The sequence below is a fragment of the Rhea americana genome, unplaced genomic scaffold, assembly GCF_003343005.1.
Source record: "Rhea americana isolate MKP2758 unplaced genomic scaffold, rheAme1 scaffold_46, whole genome shotgun sequence".
Lineage (NCBI taxonomy): Eukaryota > Metazoa > Chordata > Aves > Rheiformes > Rheidae > Rhea > Rhea americana.
The window spans coordinates 2,946,571-2,960,444 of record NW_028186601.1 but is presented as its reverse complement, the minus strand read 5'-3'; the positions used below and the strand labels follow the sequence as shown (position 1 = coordinate 2,960,444).

Below are 13,874 nucleotides of genomic sequence, written 5' to 3'. Positions count from 1 at the left end.
TTATTACTTTGCAATATTTGTATTCCTTTTTAATTTACTATATTCAAACATTAGACTTGGAACCTTAATATATTTTTTTAGTATCTTCCAAACGTGCAAGGTACTGCCATAATATAAATGAAAGTTGTTCCACTTCTATAGCTTTTCCTTTCATTTCATTACCTTTTCTCTGTTTTAGATCTCCTTGATCTACTGCCCAGACCTGCCTGCAGAAGTGGGTATTATTTCTACAAGTTCTTAGTGAACTTGTATTATTTGAAACTAATATAGAGTACAGCCAGTCTATGGTCACTTGCTTTTGCAAACAGTGTTGAAGAAGCAGCGTTTAATGGGGGTCACTAGCAGAAATTCCTAAGGGCTTCTAAAATAAGAGAGTATCTAATTTGTTTGGCAGAATGATTTCAAATAAATAGTAACTGAAGTTTTGAAAAGGCGTGCTGCTTCGTGCTTGATGTATTGAGAGCAAACATGTCAAATGCCCGACAACTGCAAAGGAAAGGAACTGTGAGCATGAGGTTGAGAACCACGCTTTTCAACTTTAGAGGCATCATTTAAATTCATAATGACAGGATCCTCAGATAAAGAGAAGAGAGCATTCTGTGAAGAGTGGCCAGCTGTTTAGGGGCCAGTAATCAGGCTTTAATTTGGCCTGCCTTCTGGAGTTGTTTCTATCGCAGATAGTGATGCTGGCAAGCAAAATAAAGAGCTTTTACATCATAGGATGCATTCTTGCAGTAACTTCTCAAAGAATCCAGCGTCGTTTTTGTTTGCAAAATGTCTGTGGACATATATCTGTATGGACTAGGCACTAGTGCATTTGTCAAGCACGAATAACAATTTAGATTTGCATGTGGCTTACACTTCATTATTTCCAGAGCTGTCAGCCTGTAACTCGTTTGTTTTCGTTAAATGTTCAGATATGTTTCAGGAAGAAATGAATGGGGAATTCATTTGAAACACCAAGGATCAGCATGGAGGGACAGAGCCTTTTCACCTCTTCATGTTTCACTGTGCTTGTTCCAGAATAATGGGAATAGGGCTAACCCCCCATTCCCTGGACAAGGAAATTCAGTTGTACCTTAAGGAGGCCACACGGATGGCTTTAGCCAAGCATGTTCTGATCTTTTATTGGACTATAGAGTAAGATAGAACCAAAATTTTAGTCTTTCCCTATTCTCTAGACAAATCCATACTGATATTTTTGGAAATATGGCTTGACTATAGACAGYAGAATTCAGCCCTGTTACCTAATTTTTTACTTTTTGAGGCCTAAACACCACTTCTGTTCAGATTTCTATACTTTCAAAGTTCTATTTTTCTTGTTCAACAAGAAGAATTCTCATAGACTAGTTTTCACAATTGTTTCCATGTTCAGAAAATACAATTTATACTGCCAAAACATCGGGAGATCTAATCTTTCTTCTAATGAAAGTGAATTTGCTTTCTTCTACTAAATATTACCCTGTTCCTATATATTTCCTGGAGACCTAAACTCATTTGGGATGATCTTCCAGGGCTTCTTTGCTGTTCCTCAACGTATTAAATCTAACCTATTTAAGACATCTTCAAGTGCCTGTTTCATCAGCCAAGACAGATATGAAAATTTGATCCCAAGTCCCTGAAAGGAAAGATACCCTCTTTGAGACACATTTTATTATAGATGACAAAATACATATCAAAATATTACAAAGAGGTTACATCTTGGGCTAGGGCTTGTTCTTTGATCTTGAAACTAAGTTCATTTCTGAATGACTAGACTTTTTTCCCCAATAAAATAATGTGGACTTGCTCATAGTCTGTATTAGAATACAGACCCTTCAGGACTGTTGTTCAGGATTTGCCCAGGAATGTGCTAGCCGGATCAGGCTAAAACCGTTTCATGAAAAGGTTAAACAATTAAATATATAGGCAACTGCATATCATTTCTTAAGCTCATGTCCTGGTCTTGGTAACTAGTCAGCATCAGAGGCAGCCTCAGGTCATAATCCCCAGTACAAGCTCYCAACAGGACAAAAAAGAAAATAGCCTTTCTTCAAAACTGCTTGCATCTTCCTTTCCTCTATGCACCTCAGATGGACTTACGGTCAACAGAAATCCCTTAGGTATTTTAAGGTTGTTCTGCTTTCTTATCAGAAATACAGTCTAGCAGTGTAAAACAAAATAAGAAATTCTCTCACTGTTTTGCCATGAATGAATGCAGATGAGTCCTGAAGAGAACAAATCCTTCCTTATAAGCTTTAATATGTTATGTTTTCATCTTTCTTTCTGAAAGACARTATTTCCTCAACAATACTTATTGTCCTTGTTCAGTCCAGAAAAAAATGTGAGTGATAATGACATTACTTTTGTTAGCATATTTAGCCGCTATAATTGACCCTTGGAATAATACCTTAAACTTCTCTGCTTTTGGTAATAATCTTTAAAGATATGTGTAACTTTGTGCTCTGCCTTTTTTCCTCACCTCAAGAGTATTTGTTTGATCTTTTCCTCACATTTTCAAACATCTTTGTCATCTTCTTCTAAAGTTATTTTTGAAGCTCCACATACTGACCCACTTTTATACTGTTGTTTTTTATGATTCATATAAAAATTTCAAGGCTCTCTTTAGAGAACATCCCTTTACTTGCTTATTTTTTCTCTTAGCCTAAGGTCTCTTCCGAATGAGTTCTCTGCCTTCCCGAATCACAAGAAACTGCATGTCACGGACAGGACCACACAGGACAATGACAACTGACTGCAGCAGTCTGTGCACCTTCATTACTGCCAAAGCTGTCCAGAGGATCTCAGAGTCTGAGAAGAGCACCTTAAGGGTTCATAGTGAGAGTCAAGCTGTATATATTCACCTTTACAGTCAATGGAGAAAATAGAAGTTGATGGAATATATCTCATTCTGAAGGACCCCAAAACATTTAAAATAAGCCAGAAGAATCATATCCTTGAAGTTCCTGTTTCTCACCGCGGATTACAAAGTTGAAAGTGATTAGATCAGTTGTAATTCTGCTTAAATATTTTTTAAGTAACTGCTTGTGATGCTTCTCTGACTAAAACTCCTTTACCTAGTTATTTCATTTGAATTGTGCTGAGACTCATATCTGTAGTTCACATCCAGTACTTTTACTCAAMTTATTACACACACTGGTCTGAATATTTTTACTTCTACTCCCTCAGAAAGAAATCTAATACGACCCAATATTGCTTCTTTTCAGTACATAAGAGATTACATTATATAGCCTTTTTGACAACCTTGAGTCTTGAATTACGCAACTCTAATTATAGAGTTGACCTTTCTGTGCTTTGTGATGTCTTTCACACCATGCAGGAACTCATTTCATACAGTTAACCTCTCAGTGTAGCCTTTGCTCTTCTATACCACGCAGTAATGTCCTCTGACAAATTCAAGAGGAGAAAAGCAATGATTTGTGTCCCACCTGGATAGAGTCCTGTCAGCAGAAAGAGCAAATTGCTCTCACTTCCATTCCTCTGGGGAGCCTGGGAGGTCAGCATTTCTGGGAGTCAAGTTACTAGACTTTAAAAATCTAAATATCAACCCTGTTTTGCATTCCGTAACTTGAATGTTTAGTTCTGTAGTATATTTGTTTCTATCCTAAAACTTTTACCAGCTAAGTGTGATGTAATAAATAATTTGGGATATTTTCTGTGTCATTTTCTTTCTCCAAGGTTTTACTGTCTATTAAGAGGAAGCAATGATTTTAAAAAGAAAAAAAAAATTTAAATCACTTAGGATAAACTTTACCACCTGTTTCTCCAAACTTTCTTTAAAAGTTATCAGATTTTAAGTTTTCTGTTTTTTTTTYTYTTTTTTTTTTACTTTAAAAATATTTAGGAGAAAAGGGTAACAGGAAAAAAGCTTTAACTTCATATGCCTTTTCCAAGCTATAATAAATGGTATGTTGATGATGATGAATCAATGGTATCCAGTACTGGTCATTTCATTATGCATTCTGTTTCTTCACTATAAGACGCAGCATTCTGTCCATCAGACAGAAATCTTCCAAGTCTTAATGAGAAATTCATATTTTTTTCCCAATCAAGAAATTTTGACTTCAGGTGTTCTTATATGCACTAACTGTTATGAGTTTTAAACAGTTCTACCAGGCAATGAAATCAATAAATCAGTCCTTGTTCTCAGATATGCTAATTTCCTTCTAACCTTCCATCACGGAGAAATTAGTTTTCTATTTTATTTTAATCCTCTTTATTTACCTTAGATAAAAATCAGTACCATATTATTATCCTTTCTCATATTTAACAAGCACACAATGAACAATATTTACTACTCAATATAGTCAAAAGAATTTGAGTAGATTCTTACCTGTAATTCTGCTTTTCATTTCCTATGTGAAATCTGTCATATTGTGAATATGCCCGGTTTCCTTCCCAGTCCATTAATTCAATTCTTAGAGAATATTGCCTCTGACTTGTTATTGCAAAGATAAATTCATTCCCCAGCCAATGTTCACCTGATGGGCTACCAAAACCCTAGAAAAAAGTTGGCAAAATAACTAGATGTAATTATTGTAATTGATAAAATATTTATACAATAGTAAAATCATCATTACATTTTACCTATACATTCTTAGTGCTAGCCTCTTAGCTTTCTGTGTCTCACTCAGTTTGAGCATCTCTAAAATAAGTCTATCAATACCTACCATGTAGGGTTGTTGTGCGGTTCAACTGATATTTGTAAGGGTAGTTGAAGTTATCAGTTGAAAATCACTTTCCAATTACAAGATATTAATAGTATGATACTGTATTTGTACATCCTTTAATGGCAATGCTAGACATAGTCATCATGTTTCATATGAAGCTAGCTATTTAGCACTGAGACTGAACATAATTCTGCCATAAACTATAAAAGGTTATAAAAGGTTAATTTAGTCTAGATTATACACTGAATTTCAGTTAATTGCAATCTATAGTTCATGCTTTACTATCCAGAAGTACAGGAGATCTTTTCTTCTCCTGTTGAGTATCTGCCACAACTGAGGGAGGTTTTAGTTTAAAATCCTCTTCTAATAAGACTTTCTGGACAGGATACTGTCTGTGAGTGATCCTCAGTTGTAATACTCATTTACCTCACTCATGATGCAATAAGGCTCATAGCTTGTCTACTACAAAGCTCATTTTTTTCTCATCCTGATGAGGTGTGGATAAAGTACCTGTATGTGTGATATTGCTTTGAAATCTTTAACTTAACAGGTAAGGAACACTGGTATAGACTATCCAAAGCAGAGGAAAGAGCGYTGTAGTTTTATTTTCTATGAATGAAAAATAAAAAATAGTTTAAATATTAAGGTAACTAACTCAAATTTCATATATTCAGATGATCTTGTTTCCAGTTAACCAAACTACACAATTTTCAAATACAGAAAAATGAATAATAAAAATATAATTAGTTTTCCAAATGTATTCCTAGACCTATATTTTTGTGCAACTTCCAGTTTTAAATTTTGTTTAAGTTTTAGTGAATATTTTAATATACTATATTTAAAAATTTTTAAAATGTAATAAATTTAATTTACCATATATTTAAACTACTTTTCACTGTAAACTATTATCTGTCCCAGATTATAATCTGGGATTATATCTGAGAGCTCTTCGTTTCATTATTTTGCAATTAAACAATAAAACTCATTTAAACTTGTAATCTTTTCTTCAGCTTGTGAAGAAATTTCGATATGATTTTTTCGTGCTTATCCATATTTTTTGAGCTTGGAAAAATGGAAAGTGAAAATCTGTGAGTTTACTTATACTGATGTGCCAGGAGTGTCTGTAAAAGACCCTTATGAAAATTTCCTGATCAAACTGGACAAAGGATGGCATGATTTTCCTGCCTTTAATAAAAATTCACCCCCAATTACTAAGTTACATCTGCCAGATGTTAGAAGGAGTAATAGAAAGGAACAACAGAGCAATTCTCTTTTTGGCATATAGTAGATTGCCTTCCACATCAAATATTTTCTTTACTTATTAATTATAGGAAATTACTATCTCTTCACATTACCTGCTACAGGATTTAACAGATCACATTTCCTCTTTGCTTCAAATGATGAATTAAACTATGTGATCTGCTATTGACCGGTTCTGTATAATTTTCAGGAATGAATGTGAACATTTCCAGAAAGCAAATCTTTGTTAAAGCAGGATGTGTGAAGAAATTTTCTTGGTACTAGAAGCTGTTAACAGGGAATGTGTTTGTGAGATCTTTTGCTACAGCAYGGGCAAGAGATCAGTGTCTTTGTACAACGTTTTGGTCGCTCCTCCTGATGTAAGATGGAAACCCAGAAAGCACAGTGCTTTCTCTCTTTCATTCCCTATTGCGCTGCCCTGCCATGGTCCTGGCTGGACAAGCAGGGATGAAATCTGGGCTCTCCAGAGGTGCCCATGCAGTGTCACTCAGCTGCAGCGTGGCTAGACTTTACTCAGGCAATGCATACATATCCCACTTACAAACTGCTAAATAAAACTTAATGTGATGGTTTTAGAAACTTCAAAGTTTACAAGTGGATCTCGGAAATATTGAAAGGAGGCATTGCCTGCTGTTCCCAAAAGGGATTACCCACTAGCAGGAGCAAGCACCCAAACCAGGAGCCATGTGCATGTTAGATTAGTGGATCTAGGCAAGCCTTAGGTGTCCACTGACCGTGGAGGCTGAGAGGATATGCCATGCTCAGCTCTGCCCAGTGCACTGGTTTGTGTTTGAAGCAGGCATGTCTGCCTTTTGGCTCAGAGAGCATCAAGTGATACCCATGAAGAAAGTGTTGTGTCTGCAATTCAGTAGTCTGCGGTAAGTCTCACAGAAGACTGAAGTTGAAATATAGAAGGATGTGTTTGTTTTTTTTTTTTTTTCTTTTTTTCCTGCACATTATTTCATTACAGCCCACACTGGCCATATCTAATGTTGGAGATATCTTGCCTTGCCCACATCAACCTGCCAGTGTGACCTCCTCCTCCCAAGCCTTCCTGTGGTGATTCTTTCATCTCCCTCATCTTCAGCTTTGACTGCATTCTCACGCATGTTTGACTTCAAACGTATCTGACTTCTTAAAACACAAAGGCTTGCCCCTCGCCGTCATAGTCAGGTTCCTGTCTATAGCCCACAAATTCCCCTGATGTTTTCACAGTTTTCTGTTTGTCCCTTTGTTGCTTTTTTTCCTCTTTCTTTTGGCTTTTTCTGGCTCTCACATGCAGAAGGGCAGAGCAGCCGCTCCTACTCTAGGCACTTGGGAAGTGCTGCACTGGAAAAGCCAGTGGTTTGCCTTTGACGTCCTCTGTCACCAGTGGTCAGGGCCATGTATCTGAGAGAGAGGCAAAGCATACTCTGCAGTGACCACCCAACAGGCAGTGTTTATCCCTACAACCAGAAGCCAGRGGCTGATTTATCATTGGAGAATAGGTGTTTATGTGCCAGCCAAAATATACCTTTTTGTTCTCTCTATGCTTTCTTGCACAAAGAAGATTTACTATTATTCTCACCAGGTTTCTCTCTTTAAAAGATTTTTGGGAAATTCCTTCTCCCATTTTCCCAGTGCTGGCAAGCAAAGGGGACTCCCCTTTGCTCTGTGGCTCAATTGAATTATATTTGTCTTATCTTATTTAGATTACAGTCTATTCAGGATGGAGTACATGTGCCTTTTTAACATTATGTGTTCCCATATGCGTACTATATAAACTCCAGACACCATATATAATTATTCTGAAATGATAATCATTTTCCTTCTTCACATTCACACTTCCTTCTCCCTTTTCATATGTGCTATTATGCTAGGATGAAAATCTGTCACTAAGTGGTTTGCTCTCCTGACCAGAGGAAATGAAGTTGGAACAAAAGGGAACAGAAGGAATATAAAAAGGGATATAAAAAAGCTACCCCATTAATTTCGAAAAACTGAATCATTTTAGCAAGAGCTACAGCATTACTGAAACTCAGATTAGAAATGACGAGATAAAGGATGATTCGCATTTCATTTGTACTGCTGAATCTCACCTGAGTCATATTTCTGCTTTATTGAAGAATGAAACTCTTGAAACCAATTTTCATTTTTAGTGCAATACCTTTTTCCTTAGTATATATTATACAAGCTTTTGAGGTTGTATGACTTGGCCTGATTAAAAAAACACTGTTTTCGTGCTTGTGTTTTTCAGCAGCAACTTATTTTTAATCAAATTTCTTGCTGTTATGTAACAAAACCAAGGAAGTAAATAGAATATAAAAAGTACCTTCTGAAGCAAGGAATGTTCATAAAGGGAGCTGGTATATTTTCCTAAACAGCTTATATAGCTGGAAAAACAAATAAGGTTTCAGGCACTCTGAGCTTTCTTAGATTTAAACCAGACAGGAGCAGCACATTTCTGTTAAGTACAGGTTTGGGAACAATTGCTCAAAGTATAATTTCATTAAGCTGAATTCAATTGTTTCCAAACTTACTTATTCAGTTTACAGTGTTCTGCGTCTGTTTCAGACCTAAAGAAATACTTACACGCTTGTTTTTCTTTTCTTTTCCTTTTTTTTTTTTTTTTTTTTTTTTTTTTTTTTTTTTTTTTTTTTTTTTTTTTTTTTTTTTTTCTTTTTTTTTTTTTTTTTTTTTTTTTCCAGATACTTTGGTTGGCTTAATAACTACACAGCTTTCCTTGGGTATATTTTACATAGAATGTCCCTGCTACAAGAGCACTACTACTCTGAAAACATATGTAAGGTTTCATGTGCAGAGGAGAATGACATTTCTTTATCAGAAAGGACAGAAAAAATATGAATAAGCTTTGTGCCAGGCTCCTTTAATTGGCTTTCTAGCTCTTGAGCCTGCAAAGTACATTTCAGAATTTTATCTTCAAACACAAAAATCATTTGTTTTTTTTTTTCAGCTAGAAAAGTTAAGGAAACAAGCTTGTTCAATTTTAGGCCCACTTGTCTGCTGTTTTCACGCAATACCTTTCAAGCGCTTTTGGCAGGGGGATAGACATCTCCCAGGCACTGAGGTCGCAAGGGTTTCAGGACAGTTGGTGCCAGGGAACCGCTGCCTCCGAGAGAGAGGCTGCAGCAGAAGCTCCACAGCGGCTGATCAGCAYGCACCAAGCCGCCAGCCAAGCGCAGAGGCTCGGCACGCATTGCCTCTGATGTCCCTTAGAGATCTGGGGCAGATTTGAAGGCCGTATAAGGAGAACTGAAATTATTGCCACAGAGAATCTTAGAAAATAATAGAGATTTAGGGAGACCATAAGCAATGAGAATAGGACTTTTGTGCAGGGATATAAGACAAAAATCCACAGCAAAGCAAACCTCATTAATTGTACTGTTCATGAAGCAACTCAGTAACTGCTTAAAGAAATGGAAGCATCTCACTTAACAGCATAGTTACATCTATACCACTCTTTAACTGCGAGGGGTCAGTCCCAAGCAGTCAGATGCCTGTAGCCTCTCCTAAGACCTATGCTTGCCCTCTTTAATGGACAAGGCATTTGGGTTTGAGAATGGCAAAGAGCATATTGGTAAAACCCAGGAGTTAAAATTAGGAGTCACCTATTCTAAACTCATAGTTGCCCTCAAATACACTCATTTTCTTCTACATATTGTCTCTCTCAACATACTCATCATTTCTGGCATTTATAATCCTATAACAAACACTTCCACTTTTTTTTTTTTTGTGTTAAAATGTTTTATATTTAAACTGAAGGAAGCACATAAAGTGATCCACGTCATCTTCAACTATCCATCTACTTACAAAATAAAAACCTGTATTTCATGAATATCACATTTACAGTTAGCTACTTTTAACTCCCTCTGAAGTYCAGTGGGTTGTAAGCAGTAATCCAAATTCAGCTTTTAAGTGACTGAAGAGACATTATTTTATCATCAGTTTTCTATATTTCATTCATTATGTATGTCCCCAAGTAGAGGGATAAATTCCTTAAACTTTTACATTTTATTCTGAAAAAGTCATTTTGCTTTTTCCTTTAAATTTACATAATGTTTTAGGATGACTGGCAAATCAAAAGCTTTCAATTCAAAGGGAGTGGTTGTCAGAAAGGTCACATAAGGTCAGAAATTTCCAAAAGTTTTCTGAGTTCTCCTATATTKTCTTCATTATCACTCTATGGAGGCTGGGAGAATATAGTATGGAAAGGTKTTTACCTTATTCTGACTTTTTAAGAATCCAGTACTAGCCATAGGCAGTTTACACGAATCTTTTCACTGATCTAACATAGATTTTTTTCATGTTTCATTTTACTATTCACCAACTGAAAACATTAATATTTTTGGTGTTGAAAATGCATAAAGAAGGTGTTTTGGAAAAGTTTGATCTGAAACAAKTTAGTTAAGAAGACTTAAAAGTATGGGCCACTTAATAAAACATATGCTTCATCAAGGAGTAATTATGTGATATTTTGTACTAGGTTTAGAATTGTTATTAAATTGTTCTTGTACACATGATAATATGACTTATTTTCAGAGAAAAATAATGACACGGTATTAAAACTTATTGCTAGTTTGAATCCTATTTATGTACTAGGACAGGGCAAAGGACTTTTCTGATTCTTTATRTCTATTTCTATACAATAAATTCTGTAAATTCTGACACAGTCCCTAATCATTATGTTAAAAGAAAAAAAAAAAAGAACAATAGCAATTTTCTACTTCTCTAAAAACATTAAAGCACTTAGAACCAGGAATCACAGAAAATTGTATCGTATTTTATAAGCTTTTTATCAGATAACATCCAGACTCTCCATCACTTCATTTCCAATTGTATGGTGATTAACAGTCAAAACTACTAACATAGTCATGAGCAGAAAGAAACTGAATTCAATACTAGTTTTAAAAACGACCTGAAGAATTTACAAAGTTGATACTAATTCAAAAATAATAAGTATGGTGCAAAAGAGTTTTATTAGCTTTGGCAAAATCTGTGCGGGTATCCTACTTGAATCATGTTACTCCAAGTTCATTAAACAATTATCTCTCTTACTTTATTTATTTTGTCTGATAATGTTCATAGGAAGCTTTGACTTTTTATAGACAAAACAAAATTTAAACCAGACACAGTCAATATATCCTATGGGTTCATCTCCTGTCAGACAATTCACTGAAGAAAGCAGATAATAATTCAGTGTTTTACAGCAACAGTCTTCTCAGAAGTCATAAAGAATAATCAGCTCCTTTTGCCTTAGCTGGGAATGTGGAATGGACTTTGTTTAAGAAGATAATTTTTAACAAAGTTCAGTATACTTCTTCATTTCCATCACATTGGATTAATTAATTGCATCTTTATTTACAATAAAATTGTGGCCTATAGACATGACTTTGAAATTCTTCAAAGAACAAGTGTGTTAGTTAATTTTAAGTTAAAGAATGCGGTAAAATACTGTTAAGTATTCAGAATTATTTCTATGGAATATCAGCAAACAYTTGGTAGAAAGTTTTAAAAATATGTTTGTGTAGAAGCCAGAGGTATCTTCTCAAAAAAAGTAAAAGAAAATTTAAGTTACTGTCTTGARGTCTTCTTGATGTCCTTCAGCAGTTCAGATTGTTGCACTTCTCTCTAATCCAAATAYATTTGTAGACATACAGAAAATGGCTTCACTTATTCCTTTTCCCTTTTCATACACATACAGAGTCAGTGGCAACAGACTGGTAAGGGAAAATCACAGCAATGGACTCCAGATCTGAGGCACAAATCTCACACAAGTACTATTCCAGCAAGGCAAGAGGCCCCTCACAGCTCAGTTTCTTAGAGTTATCCCTATGTAACAGGGAGAGCCAACGCCTCTTCTGCAGCAAGTGTRGATTTAAATCTAACTTCCTTACCATTTAATTAAGAACAACACAGAATTTCCTATGAAGGTATGTTAGCTTGAGAGCTTCTCTCTCGGACTGCCTTCTTCACGCTAGTGTGAATGGATGYCTGGGAACATAGAGACCCTTAATAAGTGCATCCAAGGCGGACAGATGTGTTTGGGGAGGAAAAAGCTCAATATTTTTTAATATTTTTTATTCTAAGAAAGACAACTTTGGAGTTTTACTTTAAGAGAATTTTCTGGTTTTCTTTAGAAAGAAAGAAATTTTATTGCACAGCCCTAAAAATCTAAATCTTAACCCCCTCCCCCCCCCCAAAAAAAAAAAAATCAGAAGTACCTTTGTTTCACTTCAGGCCAAAAAAAAATACCAAATGGAGTTAGGACTTATCTCCATTTTTTCACAAAAGATTCAGATTCATCCAAAATAACAAAGATGCTCATGACCACAAATAGGTGTGTTATAGAAAAGACCAACATTCAAACCATATATATCTGAATTTGAGTAGGGACTTGAATCTTAGCCAGATAACTCATCTAAATGTCCTAAAAATCAGACATGCAGGTTGCTGTTCTTTCTCTTCCTGGGGCCCTACAGGGACATTAAATAATTTAATAGGAAGAAAAAATAAAGATAGCAGAGTCAAATATTTATAGTGCTAATTTGACATGAGATCCAAGCTGAAAGGCTGCTGCAGTGAGTTCCAAATGGAAGAGATCAGACAGGAGATGCTCAGAAGTGTCATGATGAAAGCACAAACCTGCAATTAGGGAGAACAGCAGAGCAAGTACTTGAGGATCTCCCCTACAGCTCTACTGAATGTTCAGATCACTCATTAAAAAAAAAGTCAAAGTCTCACCTGACTTCTGCGAAACAGAATTTCCATCTGTTGGTTAGAATGCCTCTTTAATAAATAATTAGTCTTACCCATGATGCTCTACTAAAGGTGGGTAGCATAATTAAGCTGAATTGTGATGTCATTAATATTTATTAAAAATCTGACATCTCAGGAATATCTTACATGGTTTGTTTTATTAACAGCTTTTGGTAGACCAATGTACTCACACGTACATTAATGGTGTTACATTGAAGCACTGAAGGCAGAGTAGACAAGTGAATATATAGTTATGCATCAACGCAACTCTTGAAATTTATGTTCTCCAGCAAGATTTACATAGGGAAGACTACAATACTACAGTACAAACCAGTTAATACAAAACTGTGTTCCAAAACAAGACTATGTTTTACTTCATCTATCTCCAGAAAGTAAAGATGATTTTTTATGTAGTAGCATCTCCTTTGGCGCTCAAACATAAGAGATTCAAAGCCCTCTGAAAAAACATTGCTTTTTCCTTACTCCTGTAAATCATACTACAGAAATGCACACTATGGGATAAGCCTTGGTCAGGACCAGAATAGCATCATGAGTACATTTTCATAGAACTGAATACTATCTTTCACCACTTCGATATCATGTCTGTCCTCACTGGACGTGCTGGATTTAGTCCTCACTAGAAATAGAGAGCATAGTGTCTCTTTCTATGAGAAAGAGAAGCTAATGAAAGTGACAATCGTGTGAGTAATAGCTTCAGTCAGAAATGAGTTTTTAATAAAGTGGCATGGCATGTGAATCTTTATCAAAGAGGGGTGGGTCTCCACGAAAGGCATTACTCATGGAGTATCTTAAAACACACTCCAGTCACCAAAAATCATTTTCTTATATACAAATTACTTAGTAAATATTAGAAAGAAAGAAATTGCTTGCATGTCTTCTATTCCAGTCACTTCAAGTAAACAATTTTTTCAGATGTAACCAACTTATTAACTCAATACTTTGAAGTATACTACTATGAGAAATGTACTTGTTGCATACATGCTACAAAATATTCAGGCTTGAAGTGTGCTTTTTAAATCTCATTGTACTCACAACACAGTCTCATAAGTTTATCTATTTATCGTAATAATTCAAAAAAAAATTTGTTTATAGAAGCAACACGCCTTCTCTCTTTTCCAAGGACACAAATTCCCTAGTTCTTTCCTTTCTCCCAGTTTTCTACCCTGT

The 13,874-nt window shown here is 35.5% G+C and overlaps 1 protein-coding gene across 2 annotated transcripts in view; it reads right to left on the bottom strand.

Moving 5' to 3' along the window:
* Positions 1-13,874, bottom strand: part of ANGPT1 (angiopoietin 1) — a 162,557-nt gene that overhangs the window by 35,171 nt on the left and 113,512 nt on the right. For both annotated transcript variants that reach the window (XM_085316297.1, XM_085316298.1), the window contains exon 7: positions 4,334-4,500. In XM_085316297.1, the coding sequence (XP_085172423.1) occupies positions 4,334-4,500 (167 nt within the window). The remainder of the gene's footprint in view (positions 1-4,333; positions 4,501-13,874) is intronic.